This window comes from Martes martes, assembly GCF_963455335.1.
Source record: "Martes martes genome assembly, chromosome: 8".
Classification (NCBI taxonomy): domain Eukaryota; kingdom Metazoa; phylum Chordata; class Mammalia; order Carnivora; family Mustelidae; genus Martes; species Martes martes.
Window position 1 is genome coordinate 44,823,354 of NC_137895.1, and position 18,690 is coordinate 44,842,043.

The 18,690-nt window shown below is 34.8% G+C and overlaps 1 protein-coding gene across 1 annotated transcript in view; it reads right to left on the reverse strand.

Moving 5' to 3' along the window:
* TRHDE (thyrotropin releasing hormone degrading enzyme) overlaps positions 1-18,690 on the reverse strand; it is a gene marked incomplete at its 5' end in the record, with an annotated part of 379,638 nt that overhangs the window by 148,239 nt on the left and 212,709 nt on the right. The window contains one exon of the mRNA XM_080811630.1: positions 8,864-9,001. Coding sequence (XP_080667756.1) covers positions 8,864-9,001 — 138 coding nt within the window. The remainder of the gene's footprint in view (positions 1-8,863; positions 9,002-18,690) is intronic.

Below are 18,690 nucleotides of genomic sequence, written 5' to 3' on the forward strand. Positions count from 1 at the left end.
TCAATTTGGCATCATATGTAAATTTAATGAGCATTTGCTCACTTTCATCATCCAGGTCATTGGGTCATTGATTCTTATTTCCCTTTGTGCTTTTAGAGCAATGAGACTATCTCAATCCATCTTTTCCAGTCATTTTATCTATGGACAGTATTTCCTGTTTCCACTATACTTTAGGAAAAAGCATCTACATTTTCAATTACTATTAAAATGGAAAATTGTTATTTCACTGGAATGTAATTTTTTTAATAGACTATCTCTCGCATTTTTCTCTTCCCATTCTAAAAATATGTATGCAATTTTAAGAGTTTATCTTTCTTTAAATCCTGGCTTTGAGACTATCTGTACTGAACATCACTCAGTATTTATTCAAAACCACTCAGTTCTTAAATTCAAATCTACAAAAATTAGTATTTGGTCTATTGGTTCCTAACATTTATTTCTGTATAATATTCTCTACCCCATAATATATTTCTATTCAAAAAAGTTATTTAAAGTGTAATGAAATTACTATGCAGGAGGAATAACAAAAAAACAGAAATGGGAATAATTTGAATAATTATTAAAGAAATAATTACAAGACATGATAAGCCAACAAAGCACCGATGCAATGAGAGGTTGATTGTTGGCAGAGGTTAATGTTGTTTAGTAACAGGGATCTTCAGGGAATAGAGCACAGAAAAGGAGTAGCAAAAAGTTTTTATTAAGTACCACATACTACAATAGAAAAAATAATAAGTTTTATATACTACAACTCTAGTCATTACAACCTTTTATTATTTTAACCTTTCACACCTCTAGGAATATTCCTTCTAGAATACAATATTAATTATGTTACTCCACTACTTGAAACTCTTTGTTGGCTCTTCTCAGCCTGCTGGATAAAGATCAAACTTCTTAGTATTGCACAAGAGGTCCTCCACTTCTTACGGGCTTATCTCCTCAGCCTGCCTATTGTCCCAAACACTCGCTGTTCTATAACCATGTTGAATTTGATGTTCCAATCAATCAAGGAGCAACAGGGTCTTCCTTTTCTAAACCTCCTCGATAGAATGGTCCTCCTTTGTCTTTTTGTCACTCTGCTTCCCCTTTCCCTGGCAGCTATACGTTGTACATATTTTTATCATAACACCTAAAATTCTGAGGTTGACATCCATTACTTTTTCTAGCTATCTTTTTTTTTTCCTTTTTTTTGGAAACCCTCCTTCAGGTGATCCCAAGGGCCTATTAATTATGTGATTTATCTCTTATGCCGGAGGATGAGCTCATGACCCATGCTATCTAGTCAGAATATCTGTAGGAATTGTTCATCCTGTGGACACAGGGATTGGCCAGTAGTGATCATAACCCTTTGTGGAAACAGTTATAGATTCTGTTGTGATAAAGGAAGTTTGCTCTTTCTCTGAGCTCATTAGATCACAAAGTTGAAGATTCTACCAGACTAATTTCTTTGGGGTCACCTAAGAATAATCTAAATAGAGATAAAGAGCTAAGAAGCTGATAAAAGATAGATTTCTGATGATATTGTTAAAATATCTGGAGTCAACCATTACTAAAACTACTACTACATCTCAGATTTATCAATTATTCAGTCAACAAATTCCTTTTTATTGTTCAAGATGGTTTGAGTTAGGTTGTGCCTTATTGTTATATCCTAGTACTTAGCACACAGTCCCTGGAATAGGAACAGAAGCTTATCAGATTATTCTGAATGAATGCTCCAGCCACACTGGTTGATAAAATATGGTAGTGTTTAAGAACAATGGTTCTGGAACTTAAGTTCCTGGGAAACATATTATTGCTAGACCCAATGTCCTCATCTTTAAAATGAGAATCATTTAAATTACCATACAATACGGGGATTATGAGAATTCAATGAGTTAATAAATGTAAAGTTTGGCATAGCGCCTGGCACCAAGAAGCATGCAACAAACATTAACTGTTGATCTTATTTATACCTGTACAATAACATTAACTGTTGATCTTATTTATGCCTGTACAATTATCTATATCAACTGTCATACATCCCAGAATGACATGGTTTACCTGTGCTACCTACAAAGTTAAACTGGTTATTGCATATTATCTACAAACTAACTTATCTGATAGGAAGAGCCTGAGAGAAGCCAAACAGAGACCTAGACTAAGGGACAAGCTGTACATCAAGGCCTGATACAGAGGTTCTCAAAATAAAGTCCCGGATAATTCAGCCAAATTGCTCTAATCTTTATTTTTCCAAATTAACATTTGAAGATTATTTTTCAGATAGTCCAACAGTACCTGAGCCACTATTTTTCACTGAATTTTTAGATGTTTGATTCGGTATGATGTGAGTGAATCCAAACAATGAGGGCTCGTCAAGAAAGCATGATGAATAAGTAGACAGAAAATCAGTAAGGATATAAAAGACTTGAACAACTCTATCAACCATTTTGACCTACTTGGGATTCATAAAATATTCCAGCCAACAACAGTGGAATACACATTCTTTTGAAGAGCATATGGTACATTTACTAGCAGACATCAAATTCTAAGCCATAAAACAAGCCTCAACTCTAAGAAAATTCAAGTCATACAGAATATGTTTAACTGACCACAACAGAATTAAATAAGAGATAAATAACAGGAAAAAAAAATTCTGGAAAATCTTCAAATATTCATAAATGAAATAACACAAGTTAAATAACCCATGGGGCAACTAATAAATCAAATAGGGAATTTAGAAACTATCCTAAAGTGATTGAAAATGAAACCTCAAAATATCAAAATCTGAGGCATACTTTAGGCAGTACACTTAAGAGAAAATGTATGGAATAAACATCTGAACTAAAAGAAATGTCTCCAAATAATGACCTGAATTTACACCTAATGAAACCATAAAAAAGAGTAAGTTAAATCCAAAGTAAAAAAGAAGAAAATAGTAACGATTAGAGAGGAAATCTATGACATAGAAAGCAAGAGCAAGGGCGCCTGGGTGGTTCAGTTGGTTAAGCGACTGCCTTTGGCTCAGGTCGTGATCCTGGAGTCCTGGGTTCAAGTCCCACATCAGACTCCCTGCCTCTGCAGGGAGTCTGACCTCTCTCTGACCTCTCTCCTCTCATTCTCTCTCTCTCTCCCTCTCAAATAAAGAAATAAAATATTAAAAAAAAAAAAAGAAAGGAAGAATAAGAATCAATTAAATCAAAGGCCTGAGTTCAGAAAATAAAGTGTATAAACTTCTAGCTACATAAAGACAAGACAAAAATTAACAATATCTGGAGTTAAAGAGGTGACATTCTTAGAGATTCTGTGGTTATTAACTGATAAGAGAATATCATGTACAACTTGATGCCAATAAATTAAACTTCTTAGATGAAATGAGCCAAATCCTAGAAAAGATACAAACTACAAAGCTTACTCAAGAAGCTTAAATAACCTGAATAACCTGCTAATATTTTAAAAATTAAGTTACTAGTCAAAAATCTTCCCATGAAGGAATTCCAGGCTGTATTGGTTAAATTGCTATACTGGTAAATACTACCACATATTTAACAACAACAACAAAAGAACATAAATTGTACATAAATTCTTCCAGAAAACTGAAAAAAAAAAAAAAAGTAATAGTTTCTGTGAGGCTAGCATTATAGTGATAATGAAACCAGAAAAAGATGTTATAAGAAAACAAAACTACGGACTGATATCCCTCATGAACATAGATGCAAAATTTCTAAATTATGAAATAATTCACCATTATAAAAATAAGGGTCAGGTCACAAATTGGGGAAAATATTATTTGCATATCATATATCTGATAAAGAATCTGTATTCAGAGTATATGAAGAATCTGTGTGTCAAGCGTCCAACTCTTGATTTTGGCTTAGGTCATGATATCAGTGTCTTGAGACTGAGCCCCACAGTGGGCTCCACACTCAGCGCAGAGTCTGCTTGTCCCTCTCCCTCTGCTTCTCCCCCTGCTCACACTCTCTCTCAAATAAATAAATAAAACCTTTTTTTTAAAAAAAGCTCAGTAATAAAACAATCAAATTTTAAAAAAAAATGGGTGAAGGATTTGAACTGACTCTTCCATAATGTAGATACATGAGGGAAAATATGCAAGTGAAAAACTGGTCAATATCATTAGTTGTTACAGAAACGTAACATAAAACTACAGTGAGATACCATTACAATATCTAAAATTAGGGGTGCCTGGGTGGCTCAGTCATTTAAGCGTCTGCCTTCAGATCAGGTCATGATCTTGGGGTCGCAGTACTGAGCACCATGCTGGCTCCCTGTTCAGCAAGGAGTCTGCTTCTCTTTCCCCTCAAACCCCTGGCTCATGCTCTCTTTTTCTCTCTCTCTCTCTCAAATAAATAAAATGTGTTTATTTATAATTTATGTATTATATTATATTATATCATATATTATATATTTTAAAATATCTAAAATTAAGAGAACTGATTATAACATGTTTATGCTGGTGAAGATGTGGAGAAAGTAGAACTTTGATACAGGTTCAGCAGGAATATACCATGGTACAATGGTACAACTACAGTGGAAAACAGATCACCAGTCTTAAAACATTGAACATACCTATCATATCATCTGGACATTCCACTTCCAGGTATTTACCCAAGAGAAATAAAAGCAAATATACATACAAAGAGCTGCATACAAATGTTCATAGCAGCTTTATTTGTAACAGATAAAAACTAGAAACAACCCAAATATCCAGGAGAATGCAGAAATTGTATTATATCCATATATTCTACAACATGAATGATTCTCAGAATCATTATGTTAAGTGGAAGAGAGCAGACAAAAATGAGTACCTGTGTATGATTTCATTTATATAAAACTCTAGAAAATGCATTTAATCGATAGTGACAAAGTTGATCAGTGGAGGAAAGAGTAAAAATGGGAAAGTGATTACAAAGAGGCATGAGAAAACATTTGATAGATATGCTCATTAACTGGATCGTGGTGATGTTTTCACTGTGTATACGTTTGTCAGACTATATCAAACTGTACCTTTCAAACATGAACAATTTACTGTATTTTAATTATATCTCAGTATAGCTGTTAAAATTTCTTTCTTGTAAAATCTTCTTTGAAAAATCCAGTAGATCTATCATCACTTGAAAACACACAGGATGGACAGTATTTTAGTGGTACTTAAAGCATACAGTAGTACTTAAAGATACATAGATATGAAGACAAGCCCATAGCTAACATCATACAAAGTGGTGAAAGTTAAAATCCTTTCCTCTAAGATCAGGAATGACAAGGATGCCCACTCTCATCATTTCTATTCAACACAGTACTGGAAATCCTAGCCAAACCAACCAGGCAAGAACAAGAAATAAAATGTATCCAAGTCAAAAAGGAAGAAGTAAAATTATCTCTTTGTGTAGATGATATAGAAAACCCTAGAGACTCCACCAAAAGTGCAACTAATACATTAATTCAGTAAAATTACAAGATACAAATTCAACATACAGAAATCAATCGTGTTTCTATACACTAACAATGAACTATCTAAAAGACAAATTTAAAAACCAATCCCATTTACAATAGCATCAAAGGCAAATAATACTTAGTGATACATTTAACCAAGGAGATGAAAGACTTCTACACTGAGACCATAAGACATTTATGAAAGAGACTGACGAAGACACAAATAAATGCAAAGATATCTTATGATCTTGGATTGGAAGAATTAATACTGTGAAAATCTCTATACCAACCAAAGCGATCTAAAGTTTCGATACGATCCCTATCAAAATTCCAATGGCTTTTTTCAGATATCTATATTTCTATACATTGAGAGTATATATCGAGAGAGAGAGAGAGATCTCCATATCCTAAAGACCTCAAATAGCCAAAACAACCCTGAGAAAAAAAGAACAAAGCTGGAGGTATCTCCCTTCCTGATACAAAATACCTTACAAAGCTATAGGGATCAAATCAGTATGGTACTGGCAAGACAAGAACAAAACAAAAACAAAAACTGGTTACAAAGAACCAGTAGAGCAGAAAGAACAGAGAGTCCAAGCATTTGTGGTCAATTAATTTGTGACAAGAGCAGTAAGAACACACAATGAGATGTCTCTTCAACAAATGGTCTTGAGAAAACTGGATATCCGTACGCCGAAGAATGAAACTGAACAGTTAATTCACAAAAATTAACTAAAAATGGATCAAATATTTCTTATTTATTTATTTATTTATTTATTTATTTTAAGATTTCACTTATTTATTTGACAGACAGAGATCACAAGTAGGCAGAGAGACAGGCAGAGAGAGAGGAGGAAGCAGGCTCCCCACTGAGCAGAGAGCCCGATGCAGGGCTCGATCCCAGGACCCTGAGATCATGACCTGAGTCGAAGGCAGAGGCTTTAACCCACTGAGCCACCCAGGTGCCCCGGATCAAATATTTCAATGTAAGACCTGAAGCCATAAAAATCCTAAAGGAAAACATAAGGGAAAAGATTCTTGACTTTAGTCTTGGCAATGAATTCCTAGATAAGACAACAAAATCACAGGCAACAAAAGCAAAACAAACAAATGGGACTACATCAAACTAAAAGCTTTGGCACAGCAAGGAAAGAACCAATAAATTGAAAAGGCAACCTACAAGATGGGAGAAAATATTCACAAAATATATATTGCATAAGGGAGCAATACATACAAAATGTATAAATAACTCACACAAATCAATAGCCAAAAAAACCCCACAAATAATCTAATTAAAAATAGACAAAGGAAAAAAATGGGCAAAGGATGTGACAAGACATTTTTTTCCAAAGAAGACAGAAAATTGATCAAATGACCCATGTAAAAAGGTGCTCAGCATCACTAATCATCAGGGAAATGCATACCAAACCCACAATGAGACATTACTACATTAACTGTTAGAATGGCTACTAACAAAAATGCAAGAGATGGGGGTACCTTGCTGGCTCAGTCAGTAGAGTATGCAAGTGACTCTTGATCTTGCAATTGTGGGTTCAAGCCCCATGCTTGAATTGCACTACTGGGCATTTATCCAAAGGATACAAACATAGTAATTTGAAGGGGCACCCCCCCACAATGTTGATAGCAGCACTAACAATAATAGCCAAAATATGGAATAGAGCCCAGATGTCTATCGACTGATGAATAGATAAAGAAGATGTGATATATAAATACAATGGAATATTACTCAGCCATCAAAAATTATGAAATCTTGCCATTTGCAATCACGTGGATGGAACTAGAGGATATTATGCTAAGTGAAATAAGTCAGTCAGAGAAAGATAAATACCATACGATTTTACTCATATGTGGAATTTAAGAAACAAAACAGATGAACATAGGGAAAGGGAAGGAAAAATAAGATGAAAATAGAGAAGGAGGCAAACCATAAGAGACACTGAAAACAAACTGAGGGTTGCTGGAGGGGAGGTGGTTAGGGGAAGAGGTAATTGGTGATGGGCATTAAGGAGGGCATTTGATGTAATAAGCACTGAGGGTTATATGCAACTAATGAATCATTAAATTCTACCCCCAAAACTAATAAAAGTATGTACTAACTACACCAAATTCAAACAAAGAACTTTAAAAATATGTAGTAAGAAAACCTCATATATAAAAAATACATATTTTAAATTTTGATATTTTACATAAATATAGTAACATATGTTTTAAATATGATTCTATACTTCCACTTATTTTTCCAAAACATCTGAAACCCTTTTATAGCCAATGCAAAGATCCATGACTTGAAAAGATATTTTCTAACACAATTTGTATCTTTACATATTATAATATATAATATTAACTCATAGTCATTGAGATAGTCATTTCATGAGTACAAAACCAAAATCTAAATTAGTGTACCTTATTTCACCTCTAGTTGTAAATAGGAATATATCAGGAAAAATGTTAGCAACAGCTTTTAAAAACTTAAAACATTAACTTAATCAATTAAAAACTTAAATCAATAAAGTACATGGAAATCCCAGTAAATGCAATTCGATCTACGCCAAAGTTGAACGAGACTTTAACACTATTTTCACAATTCCCAAGTAGGTGTAAGTATTAAAAAAAGAGATATACATATTTATGTTAAATGAGAACAACTAAGGGATAGAGACAGGAAAAATCTTAATCCACGTAACAATGGGAAAAATTTCAGAGTGTGTCTTATTTCTGTGTCTAGTCATTGGTCCAAAATCTTTGTCAGTCAAAGTCTAAAATTAATTAAATTAAATTTTATTAATTTATAAATTTATAAATTAAATTAAATTAAATTTATTGATTAAATTAATATATATTATATATAATATATAATAAATTAATTAAATAAATTAATTAAATTTATTAATTAAATTAAATTAAATTTAAATTAAATTAAAATTTCACTTATCATGATTACTATCCAAGAAAGATGTTTAATCTCCTAAATGTCCCTTAAATAATATTTATAAAATACATATGTCACTGCCTACACCCATTTGTACCAGCCAAGCAAAACAAGTTAAGTATTTAAGGGGCATTGATGACAAATAATCTGTCACTGTTTAGGTCAGCTCTCCTATTAATAATAATAAAAACTGACATTGACACAACACCATTTGTACAGCAATTTCATATCAAGGCTCCAAACATTTATTCATTAATACTTCCAACATTTCTATGCATTGTTTGGCAAACATTCATCTCCATCTTGCTGATTTATAAAGCAAAGCCCTAACTCATAAAATGACATGAACCTTGTGACTCTATATTTTCTAACTCAGTCCATTTCTATCAGCCAGGATGGAGAGAATATATCTCGCATGAAATAGTTGGGCTTCCCCGGGATAGTGAAATATCCAGTTGGCGCTTGGGTCTTATCTATTCCCACCTTTTTGTAGGCGATCCAGTCAAACACCCTGTCAATGTCTGTGGCCCGCAGCACTTCCTGTGATACTGGGTGGGAACTGGCCAAGCCATCAAGCAGCATCACTTCGTGCAGAACATCCGTCAGAAACCTCTGTTTTTCCTGCAATACAGTAGACGGGGCAATATCATAGGTGGTTCATGGTTATGACAGAATGCATGGGACAACACGAACAGAATGTGTGTTACTTCATTGACGATGCTCGTCAGTGGTGAGACTGAACTCCCAAGGAAAGCCCAGTAAATAAAATGCCTCTAAGTTACTCTGAAATGAAGGTGGTTGATTTGAGTGCAACACGAAACAAAATCAATGGGCTACAATGGGCCTTAAATAGATTTAAAAACAGTGGACGGTGCTTTAACAGCGGTTAGAGCAAATTCAGATAGTGGGCACCTATGTGAAATAGACTAAGCTTGTTTGTGTGTTCTACAGGATCCAGCCCACAGTTCCAGTCCCAAATAACCTTTTTCGTTAAGTACAACATAGGAATAAGAACTAAATTTCCAGGTTCCAGTGCCATTTTGCTATTTATACCATTTACGGATAATACCATTTCAACAGCTCATTCTCTCTCTCACTAATCTGTCTACTTTTCCTCTGTCCTCCCCCCACCTCATTTTCTCTCTAGTACACACACACACACACACACACACACACACACACACACACCATTTATCTTCTTAAAGAACCTCAAGAGACCCCAACAAATAGCAAAAGGCAAATTGACATAAAACTGTAATATCTGTGGATATATATGTGACTTCAGGATAACGAACATAAAGTAGAGCTCAACAGGTATTAATGACCCATTATCATAAAGTTGTGAAAACAAAGGAAATCATCAGACATCTATTCTGTGTGATGTTCAGACCTTTGTATTTGCTCTGATAAAAGCTGATTTGTTAGGTTAGAAAAAACTGTAAAGAAAAAGTTCTCTGTCGTTTTAAGAAGCCTGCTTTAAAGAAACAGCTTGGGTTTTAACAAAAATGCTAGGAGCTCTTAGTCCTCTGGCCTCCCGCCTTCGTTGAGGGAGGAGGGAGAGAGGAAAGAAGTTGCAAGAGATAAGGAGGGCTAAATAGCCCCTAGGTAGTTCAGACTCGAGGAGTATCATTACCGAGATTAAAGACTGCAACACTTAAATTGCTATAGCTAATTTTGAGCTCACTCCTGGAGCCTTCTAGTTCTGAGCCAGCAGATAAACAGCGTGTTATTTCTGAGTGAGTTGTAATTTCAAGCTGGGAGTACACCAATCCTGGATTTTTACAAAAATGGAAATGGGGAATAAATATGCTAAAAAAGGAATAGTTAACTAGACATTATATATGTGTGTTCTTTAAATCTGGCTTTAAAGAGTCATCTTACTTCATCACCATTTGTTCAATGATTTAGTATGTTTAATCAATAATTTAATTAGTTCTCCAGCCAACTGTATACTATCATGTTTATTTCTAATAGCATATTTTTATACTCTGTGGACTACAGATCTAATTTCTTCAGTCCTTTTTTGGTCTGAGAGTTTCACACCAATGGTCCCACTGAACTGGGATTGAACTGGTCCCAGAAGTCTGCATCAGACCCTAAGAGCCCATGATGAGAAGTTCAAACTTACAACAAATTCACAAATATGACATAAACTAGTACTGTATTTCTTCTCAAATTAAGTTCCAAATTCAAGACAAATTAAGGAGAGTGAGATTGGACCTTGGGATTTAAAATTTTAATAGGGTCACCGGGGTGGCTCAGTGGGTTAAAGCCTCTGCCTTCGGCTGAGGTCATGATCTCAGGGTTTGGGGATTGAGCCCTGGCATCTCATCGGGCTTCCTGCTCAGAGGGGAGCCTGCTTCCCCCACTCTCTCTCTGCCTGCCTCTCTGCCTACTTGTGATCTCTGTCTGTCAAATAAATAAATAAATAAATAAATAATTTTTTTTTTAAATAAAATTTTAAGAATAAAAAGACAGATGGCTTAGATTGAGAGAATAAGAGAAAATCGTGTATTTCCAAAATAAACATGTTAATATTACTCTTAAGCAGTTATGCAATCTTGTTACTCATTCAATTTAAAATGCACATTAAAACTATTTGATATTGAATTTATTGGGTAGGAACTTGGAATATATCATCATACTTCAACTTGACCAATGAACACTTTTATTTATACAAAATACAAATTAAAGATGTGGTTTTCATTCCAAAGAAAAAATAATATTCAATTCTTTAAATAGTAACTGCCCACTCCATTATATAACTCAAACATCTGATAGAAACCACAGTGCAAACTGAACTTAAAATACTGTTTTATTCGAATCTTAATTTTTAGTATTTAGCACCAATAAGTATATATTGATCAATATGAAAATTTAGTGCATGTATCTTGGTTTTCTAACAATGTGATTTTTAAATGCTATAAAGTGAATGGCCAAGTAATTACAAAAGTGAAACTTAAGGTAAATTTCTGAAAATGAAATTCTCTTGTTTAAGAATATATAAGTTATACGTGATATGTTGCTTCATGCTTCTGAAGGAAAACAAAAACAAACCTTTGCCTCATCAGTAGAATTTCAAGAAACTGCTTAAATTTAGTAATGTTGAGTCATTAGCAAAAGATTCATTTTCTACATTGTTGGAGAGAATGACATTGTTTAATTGAGAAAAAAAAAGGCATTAAAAGAGAAGAGGAAAAAAAGAAGAAAGAAAAGCCTGGCAGAAGAACACTCACAAAATTCAGAAAAGAGAACACTTCAAATTAAGGAAGAAAAAAAGAAAATTCTAGCCAGAGGCAAACCCAATTTAACAAAACTACAAAGAGTTTCCAGGAGGGAAGCTGCTAATTTTTTATAAAAACCTGTGTCACTATAAAATTAAAACAAACAAAAAAAAAGATCTTAGCTTGTCCATCACCTGCTGGGGCCCTCCCCCACCTTCCTCCACAACTACAATAATAGTAACAGCAACAATTACAAAGTATTGACTAATTGCTTACTGTGAACCTGAGACTGAGAAAGTTTCAAAATAAAGTTCAAGAAATCCTGGCTCTAATGTGATGTAAGAGATCAAACAAAATAGTTGGATACAATGAACAAAATAATGGTTTTCTCTTACACACTAGAAATGCCAAAGGAAATCTGAAGGGGAAAAAAATCTGTAAAATAGAATTATTTATGCAAAGTTTAATGGAAGAAATAGAATTTGTTCTGATGCTTGAAGGAACTTTAAAGTTGTGTGTGTGTGTGTGTAATAATATATTTATGGTGCATATCTAACAGTTTTATTCTAGCTCATATTTTAAGGTCACCATGATAAGCTATTCTATCATTTTCAAAAAGCAGCACAATAAGGTAAATGTGGAACTTTAAAATTTGTTTTTTTTTTAAGATTTTATTTATTTATTGACAGAGAGAGAGAGATCACAAGTAGGCAGAGAGACAGGCAGAGAGAGAGGGGAAGCAGGCTCCCTGCTGAGCAGAGAGCCCGATGCGGGACTCGATCCCAGAACCCTGAGATCATGACCTGAGCCGAAGACAGAGGCTTAACCCACTGAGCCACCCAGGTGCCCTTAAAATTTGTTTAAATAAGCTTAATGTTAATAGTAAGAATAAATCCAAACACTCTAACATAGACCCTTCTTGGAGTCGTTTCATCTGTGTCTACATTTAAACTGTTCAAATAATACCGAATATATCATTTTGTATTGAACTATTTTTAAAAATACATTATATTTGAATTTTTTGGAAAATAGTGAAAAGACTTTTTAGCTAGGTAAAGAAAGTGTGAATAAATTCGGAGTTGAGAATAACACATGGAAAAAAAGAAAGGCTTCCTTATTTTTTTTTTATTCGTTCATTTAACCAATATGTATTAAATTCCTCCTCTGTGCCAGATACTGTGCTGTGTCTGGGGAGGAAATATATGACAGAGACTTAGATCCTAACCTTAAAGAACTCAAAAGCATAAGAGAAAGACCGATAAACAGCTAACTGTATTATAATATGATGGATGTTATAAAACACAAAGGATGAAATGATTAATTAGTTCAGAAAAGGCTTCACAGGGGAACTGACATTAAAGCGGGTTGTTGAAGGATGAAGGGTTACTTAGATGAATGGGGGAAGCGGCTTTTTTAAAAAGGACAACTCCAGGCAGAGAAAACATGAAAAAAAAACTCCTCTGTGTGAGTCCTCAGTTACCAGGTGGAAGAGTCTGGTCCTAATAAATAGGCAGTAGCAGGCATAATGACATAATAAAAGTAATGTCGTAGGAAAATTAACTTATCTGTGGTATACAGGGAGGCTTGATGTATGCAGAGACGGGAGGCAGAAAGTGGCTGTTGTGCTCAGAGGGGAGGCGGCAATGATGTATTAGAACAAGGCGCTGGTGAAGGACCCCTGTACCTGAGAGATATTTTGAATGAAAAATCCACCAACACAGATACCGCCATGCCCTGGTCCTCTTAGTGGATGATGGAGGGAAAGTATTAAGAAATGACTTGAGGGGCGCCTGGGTGGCTCAGTGGGTTAAGCCTCTGCCTTCGGCCCAGGTCATGATCTCGGGGTCCTGGGATCGAGCCCCGCATCGGGCTCTCTGCTCAGCGGGGAGCCTGCTTCCTCCTCTCTCTCTGCCTGCCTCTCTGCCTACTTGTGATCTCTCTCTCTGTGTCAAATAAATAAATAAATAATCTTAAAAAAAAAAAAAAGAAAGAAAAGAAATGACTTGATGGAATTTTTTTTAAAGAGTTGGGGGGAAGCTCCTGAAAGAAATGGGAGTCGTGGGAAAAAGTTTGCTTTGGAGGGCAAACTGAAGAAGACCACTTCTAGACATGCTGCTGGAAGGTGACAGTAAACATCTACAAAGCAACATGCTACCAGCACCCGAAAGGAAAGGCCCGCCTCCAAGAAGCATGCGCTAAACAACTTTTGGCAGTAAATTGTATTCCATTTAAAAATATAAATAAAACCTCAGAATCGAGTCTTTTTTATTATTTCTTACAGTATTAACATTTCCTAGACTGGAGTTTAGTAATACATGTAAAGGGAGTTATTAAGAATTCTTACTGCAGCGTTAGATACACTTGACAAATTACCTTCCTTAACACTTCAAAATGGCTTCTGCCTGGACATGTCAGACTCTAATCCAGCCACAGGCTTGGGGGTGCGGGGATGCGCATAGGAAAACAGGAGATACTACTGAAAGGTGGGGTGGGTGTCACCAAGTTTCTACAAAAGGTCTGAGCAGTTTTAGTGAAGAACAATACAAGGCAGTCACTTTGACTCTGTCACCAGCAAAGAAAGAAAAAAAAAAACAGAGACTAATCTGAATCAAGATCAAAGAAAGTCAGATACATCAAACCAGACGAAGATGACAGCCAAGCCTTAGCCAGTTCAAGTTGTGGCGAGGTGCTCATAGGCATGAAAAGAGCAGCAAAAAACAATTCTCAGGGCATCAGCGGGTTACATCAGAGCAGCCACGAGGACCCAATTTTCTAGGAGGATGGATGTGAACACAAATGGCTCTTTGGTATTCCTGGGAGAAGAGGCAGGCACGTGCCTGCGAAGTTGATGAAAGTGCCCTACACGCCAAGGAAAGTATCTGCCATTCATGAGCTGTGTGACCTTGAGCAAGTTACTCAGTATTTTTAGACTTCACCTTCATTTGTAAACATAGGTGGTTGTGAAGATTAAATAAGAGAATTTGTTCTACAAATATTTATTGAGCACCTGCTATATCCCAGATGGTATGCCTGGTTCTGGAGATAAAAAAGATACAAAGACATGGACTTGACCTTCAAAGATTTTATAGTAGTAAAAGGAGAGACAACGATGAAAACAAATATTACAAAACCACCTGCTGTATGTAAAAGTGGGAGTAGGTTCAGGAGATAGCGTGCCTCCACACAGAAGGCTGAGATTTGTTCTGCCTGGGGGATGGCCGGAACAGCCTCTGAACAGACAGTCAGTGTTGAATCTTTAAGGATGATTTGAGTTTTCTAGACAGATACAGCGGAAAAGGGCATTTGGAACAGACAGGGGTATCTTGGAAAAGTCATGAGATATAATGGCTTGTTTGGGAGACTACCAAGTTTTGCGTGCCAGATGGCCGGGAGTAAAATGGGGGTAAATATCTATCACAGAGAGATAGACAAGAACAGAATCATCAAGGATCCTCCACGGCAAGTGAAGAAGCTAGAATTAAGAAGTGACATCACCAGACCTACATTTAGAGAGATTATGAATAAACAGTGGAAAGTGGACTAGGGTGAGGAGCAACAAATAGAGGACAAAATTGCATAATCATGTGTAAAGAACACACAGTATGGACATTATCTTTGTCCTCATAAGACACTGTAACAATTATTTCTCTAAAATACAATTCAACTTTGTGATGATCACTGGTGATCAGTAAGATATTTACTTTGGAATTCTAAGATGTATGAATTAAATGCAGATTTAGACATAACTACAGACAAAGACCTATATAGATATGTATGTAGATACATATACAGATAGCCAAATAGACACAAGTATTTCCTTTTTCAGTATTTTCATTTGTTTAAAGCAGTGTCTTGGTGAAATATTTAATGTTCACAATGTCCTGTTGGATATAGATAAAGGTACTTTTCTAATTCATGGAATCAAATCAGTAAGAATATCTGACATTAAATATTTGAACAATGCAGTCTTATTCTATACATGTTTATAAATTGCTTTGAATATGTGATATCCTTTAGAGGCTGGGGAAACAAACACAGCTAGGACCCAAGCAACTCCCATTATGATAAGGGAGACAGATAAGTGTACAAATCATTAGTGCCATCTGATGAGTGAAGTATTAGTAGCATAAATAAAGTACTGTGGGAGTAGAGAATAGAGGTAAGGTTATGGGTAGAAATGCTTTCAGCGTCTATGACTGAGTCCATTCAATCTCAATTGATCTGTCAATACAAAGAAATAAGATATAATATGTTATTTATGTTTTACCCCTCTGCAATCTATTCTACCATGGGATAAAGATCTTTAAGATTTCACACCTTCAACAAAATGCCGCATAAAGCTTTCCTAATCTGAGCGCCTTTCTACACAAGACTAGAACAAGTGATAGAGCTTTGTTTGCATAGTCTGGGTTTTTCAGTCTTGTTCTCTGCAACTTATTCAAACCATGGCAAAGGTTAAAGCAGAGGAATACAATTAAGAATTCAAAAAAGAGAAGCAAATATATGGAGGAAAAATATTAATCAGGTTTTATTTGTGTCGATATGGTGTCTCTGTAACTTTGCAATTATTATCTTTGTAAACAAATAACACCATGCCATACTTGCAAAAATTAGAAATTATTTGGATTCCGAGTTTCCTAAAATATTAAAAGAATTTTACTCTGCAGTTTTATATTGTCGTCCTACTTTTACAAAGTTCTAAAATGTCCAAAAGTATTTCAAATTTTATTCAGTTGAAAGTTAGCTAAATGTACTTGTGAAATAGTATGTCATTATTTAGCTGATTAGTTAACATTTTATAGACAGCTAAATCATATGGATGGATGAAATAAAACTAAAGAGCTAGTGAAAATAAATGGTGCTTCCCTATAGCAATGTATCTTAAAAATTAGCATTTTAAAATCTCATGTTTAAAATACACATGCCCAAGATGTTAATAATCATTTTCATGGGCAGTTTGTTAAAGCGCTCCATCTATATTAAAATCAAACTTGTGTAAACACACATATATAGTAGCCATTGAAGAATAATTTTTAAAATATCACCATTAACGCCTACAATGAAACAAGCACTGTACTGAAAATTTTACTACTATATTTGTTTGCATAACCTTTAACAGAAAATGATACATAAACACAATAATCCAGGCAGATCTCTAGTGATATTCCATTATTCTGGGATTTCACAAAAGCTTTACAGTAAGTAACTAAAATGAGTTCTATATGTTCTTATTTCTTTTAACTATCAACCACATCTCAACCCCTGCCAAGCCACAAATTTCTAAGATGCCTTATTCAATGCATAAACTAAAAAAGCAATTATATTTCTATAAGCCTCTCTCAGATGACTTTGTAAGCCTCTCATAACCCCAAATAACCCCCTGTACAGGTTTCTATGAACAGCTATATTCTCAAACGTGACTAACACAGAGAAAGTGGGTTAAATTGTCTCTCCCGTGACTATATCCTTCAGCTCCCTTGTTTTATTTGTAACACACGAGTTGACTATGTCACGTCTCATATCATCTAAAACGTGGCACAGCTAAGGGAAAATACTAAGATGGAACACAAAAAGTACTTCATTATATACAAGTAAATTATGAACCTTCTGCAGACTTACTCAAGAACCTGAAAAGTATAGCAGTATTGTATTCATAGGGCAGAAGTTATCATCAATTAGTCACTCATGTTTTCATTAATTATGATAATCCTGGGTCTTATGGAACAATCATGAATGTGCTTCAAATAATGCCAATCACAGTAATAATTACGAACAGGTTGTCTAATTACATAGCTCATTCTGATTCTAGCAGCCCAAAAAATCACTGTGAATAATAACCATATGCCATATGCTTTCATATAACCCTCTTAAAATGTTCATATCATTTAGCTTCCCTTTACTTTTTAGGGTTTCTTGACACCTTTCCCTAAGTTTTCCTTCAAACACTTAACCCAGTGTGGCTGCATATATTTGAAATCTCAATCTCCTTTTTAAGTCAATGAATGAGTCCCTAATATAGGTACAGAAACTGTTATCATCTTTCATAAGTGATCTATTGACCTTCATTTCATAATTTTTTGTTAACTTTTGACTGGAGTTTTATTATTGAACACCTCACAGATGCTATACTTCAGGTTAAATTCTGAGAAATGAGGGTAAAAGAAAGTCTCTAACCTGGTGAAGCATATTGTTTAGTAAGGGAGATTTACTTCCTGTCCTTTGCTGGTTAACAGGAACTAATTCCCGCTCTTCCACATGTCACTTCAGGATCCTTTCCAGAGATTTTAAGCTTCTGACAGAAAATAGCTTCTTCATCTTTTTCAATAATCCTATCTCGACTCTGGCAGTGAGAATCTTTTTCTCTATTTCTCTGCTTAATTTTTTTGACAGGCTGATAAGGCATTTCAATGAAATCAAATTTGCCAATCTTCTTTGATAACCACACACTTGTTCCTCACATCCATCACAAGGACTCACTAATATTTTGCAGACACATTAGTAATAAGCTAATGAAGGCACTACAGTATTTAATTGATAAAATGTAATTCAGAATATTTTTAAATGCATTCTGACTAACCATCTTAAACAAAATCAATTTCTGTTTAAATTCTTAAAGAAACTTTCTAATACCATTCGGTCTGGAAGAATTCCAAGGATAAGCTAATCAACTCCCTGAAGTTATTAACATAGATACCAAGTGGCTAATTCATTTTATGTTATTTTAATTTGTGAAATCAAAAATAATTCAAATGACCTTAATCTGTAATAAAATTCTTAGTAACTTGAATGAAATTTATTAGAACATTTTTTGTACTTTAATATCAATATTTAGTGCTATACCTGATCAATTCATCAAATAACCTAGACTAATAAAACTTTACATTTGTTGGGACTCCTGGGGGGCTCAGTCGGTTAAGCATCCAACTCTTGGTTTCAGCTCAGATCATGATCTGAGGACGATGAGACTGAGTCTCACATCAGGCTCCACGTTCAGCACCGTCTGCTTGAGAATCTCTCTCCCTCTCCCTCTGCCCCTCCTCCTGCTCTCTCTCTAAAATAAATAAATAAAGTCTTAAAAAAAAAATA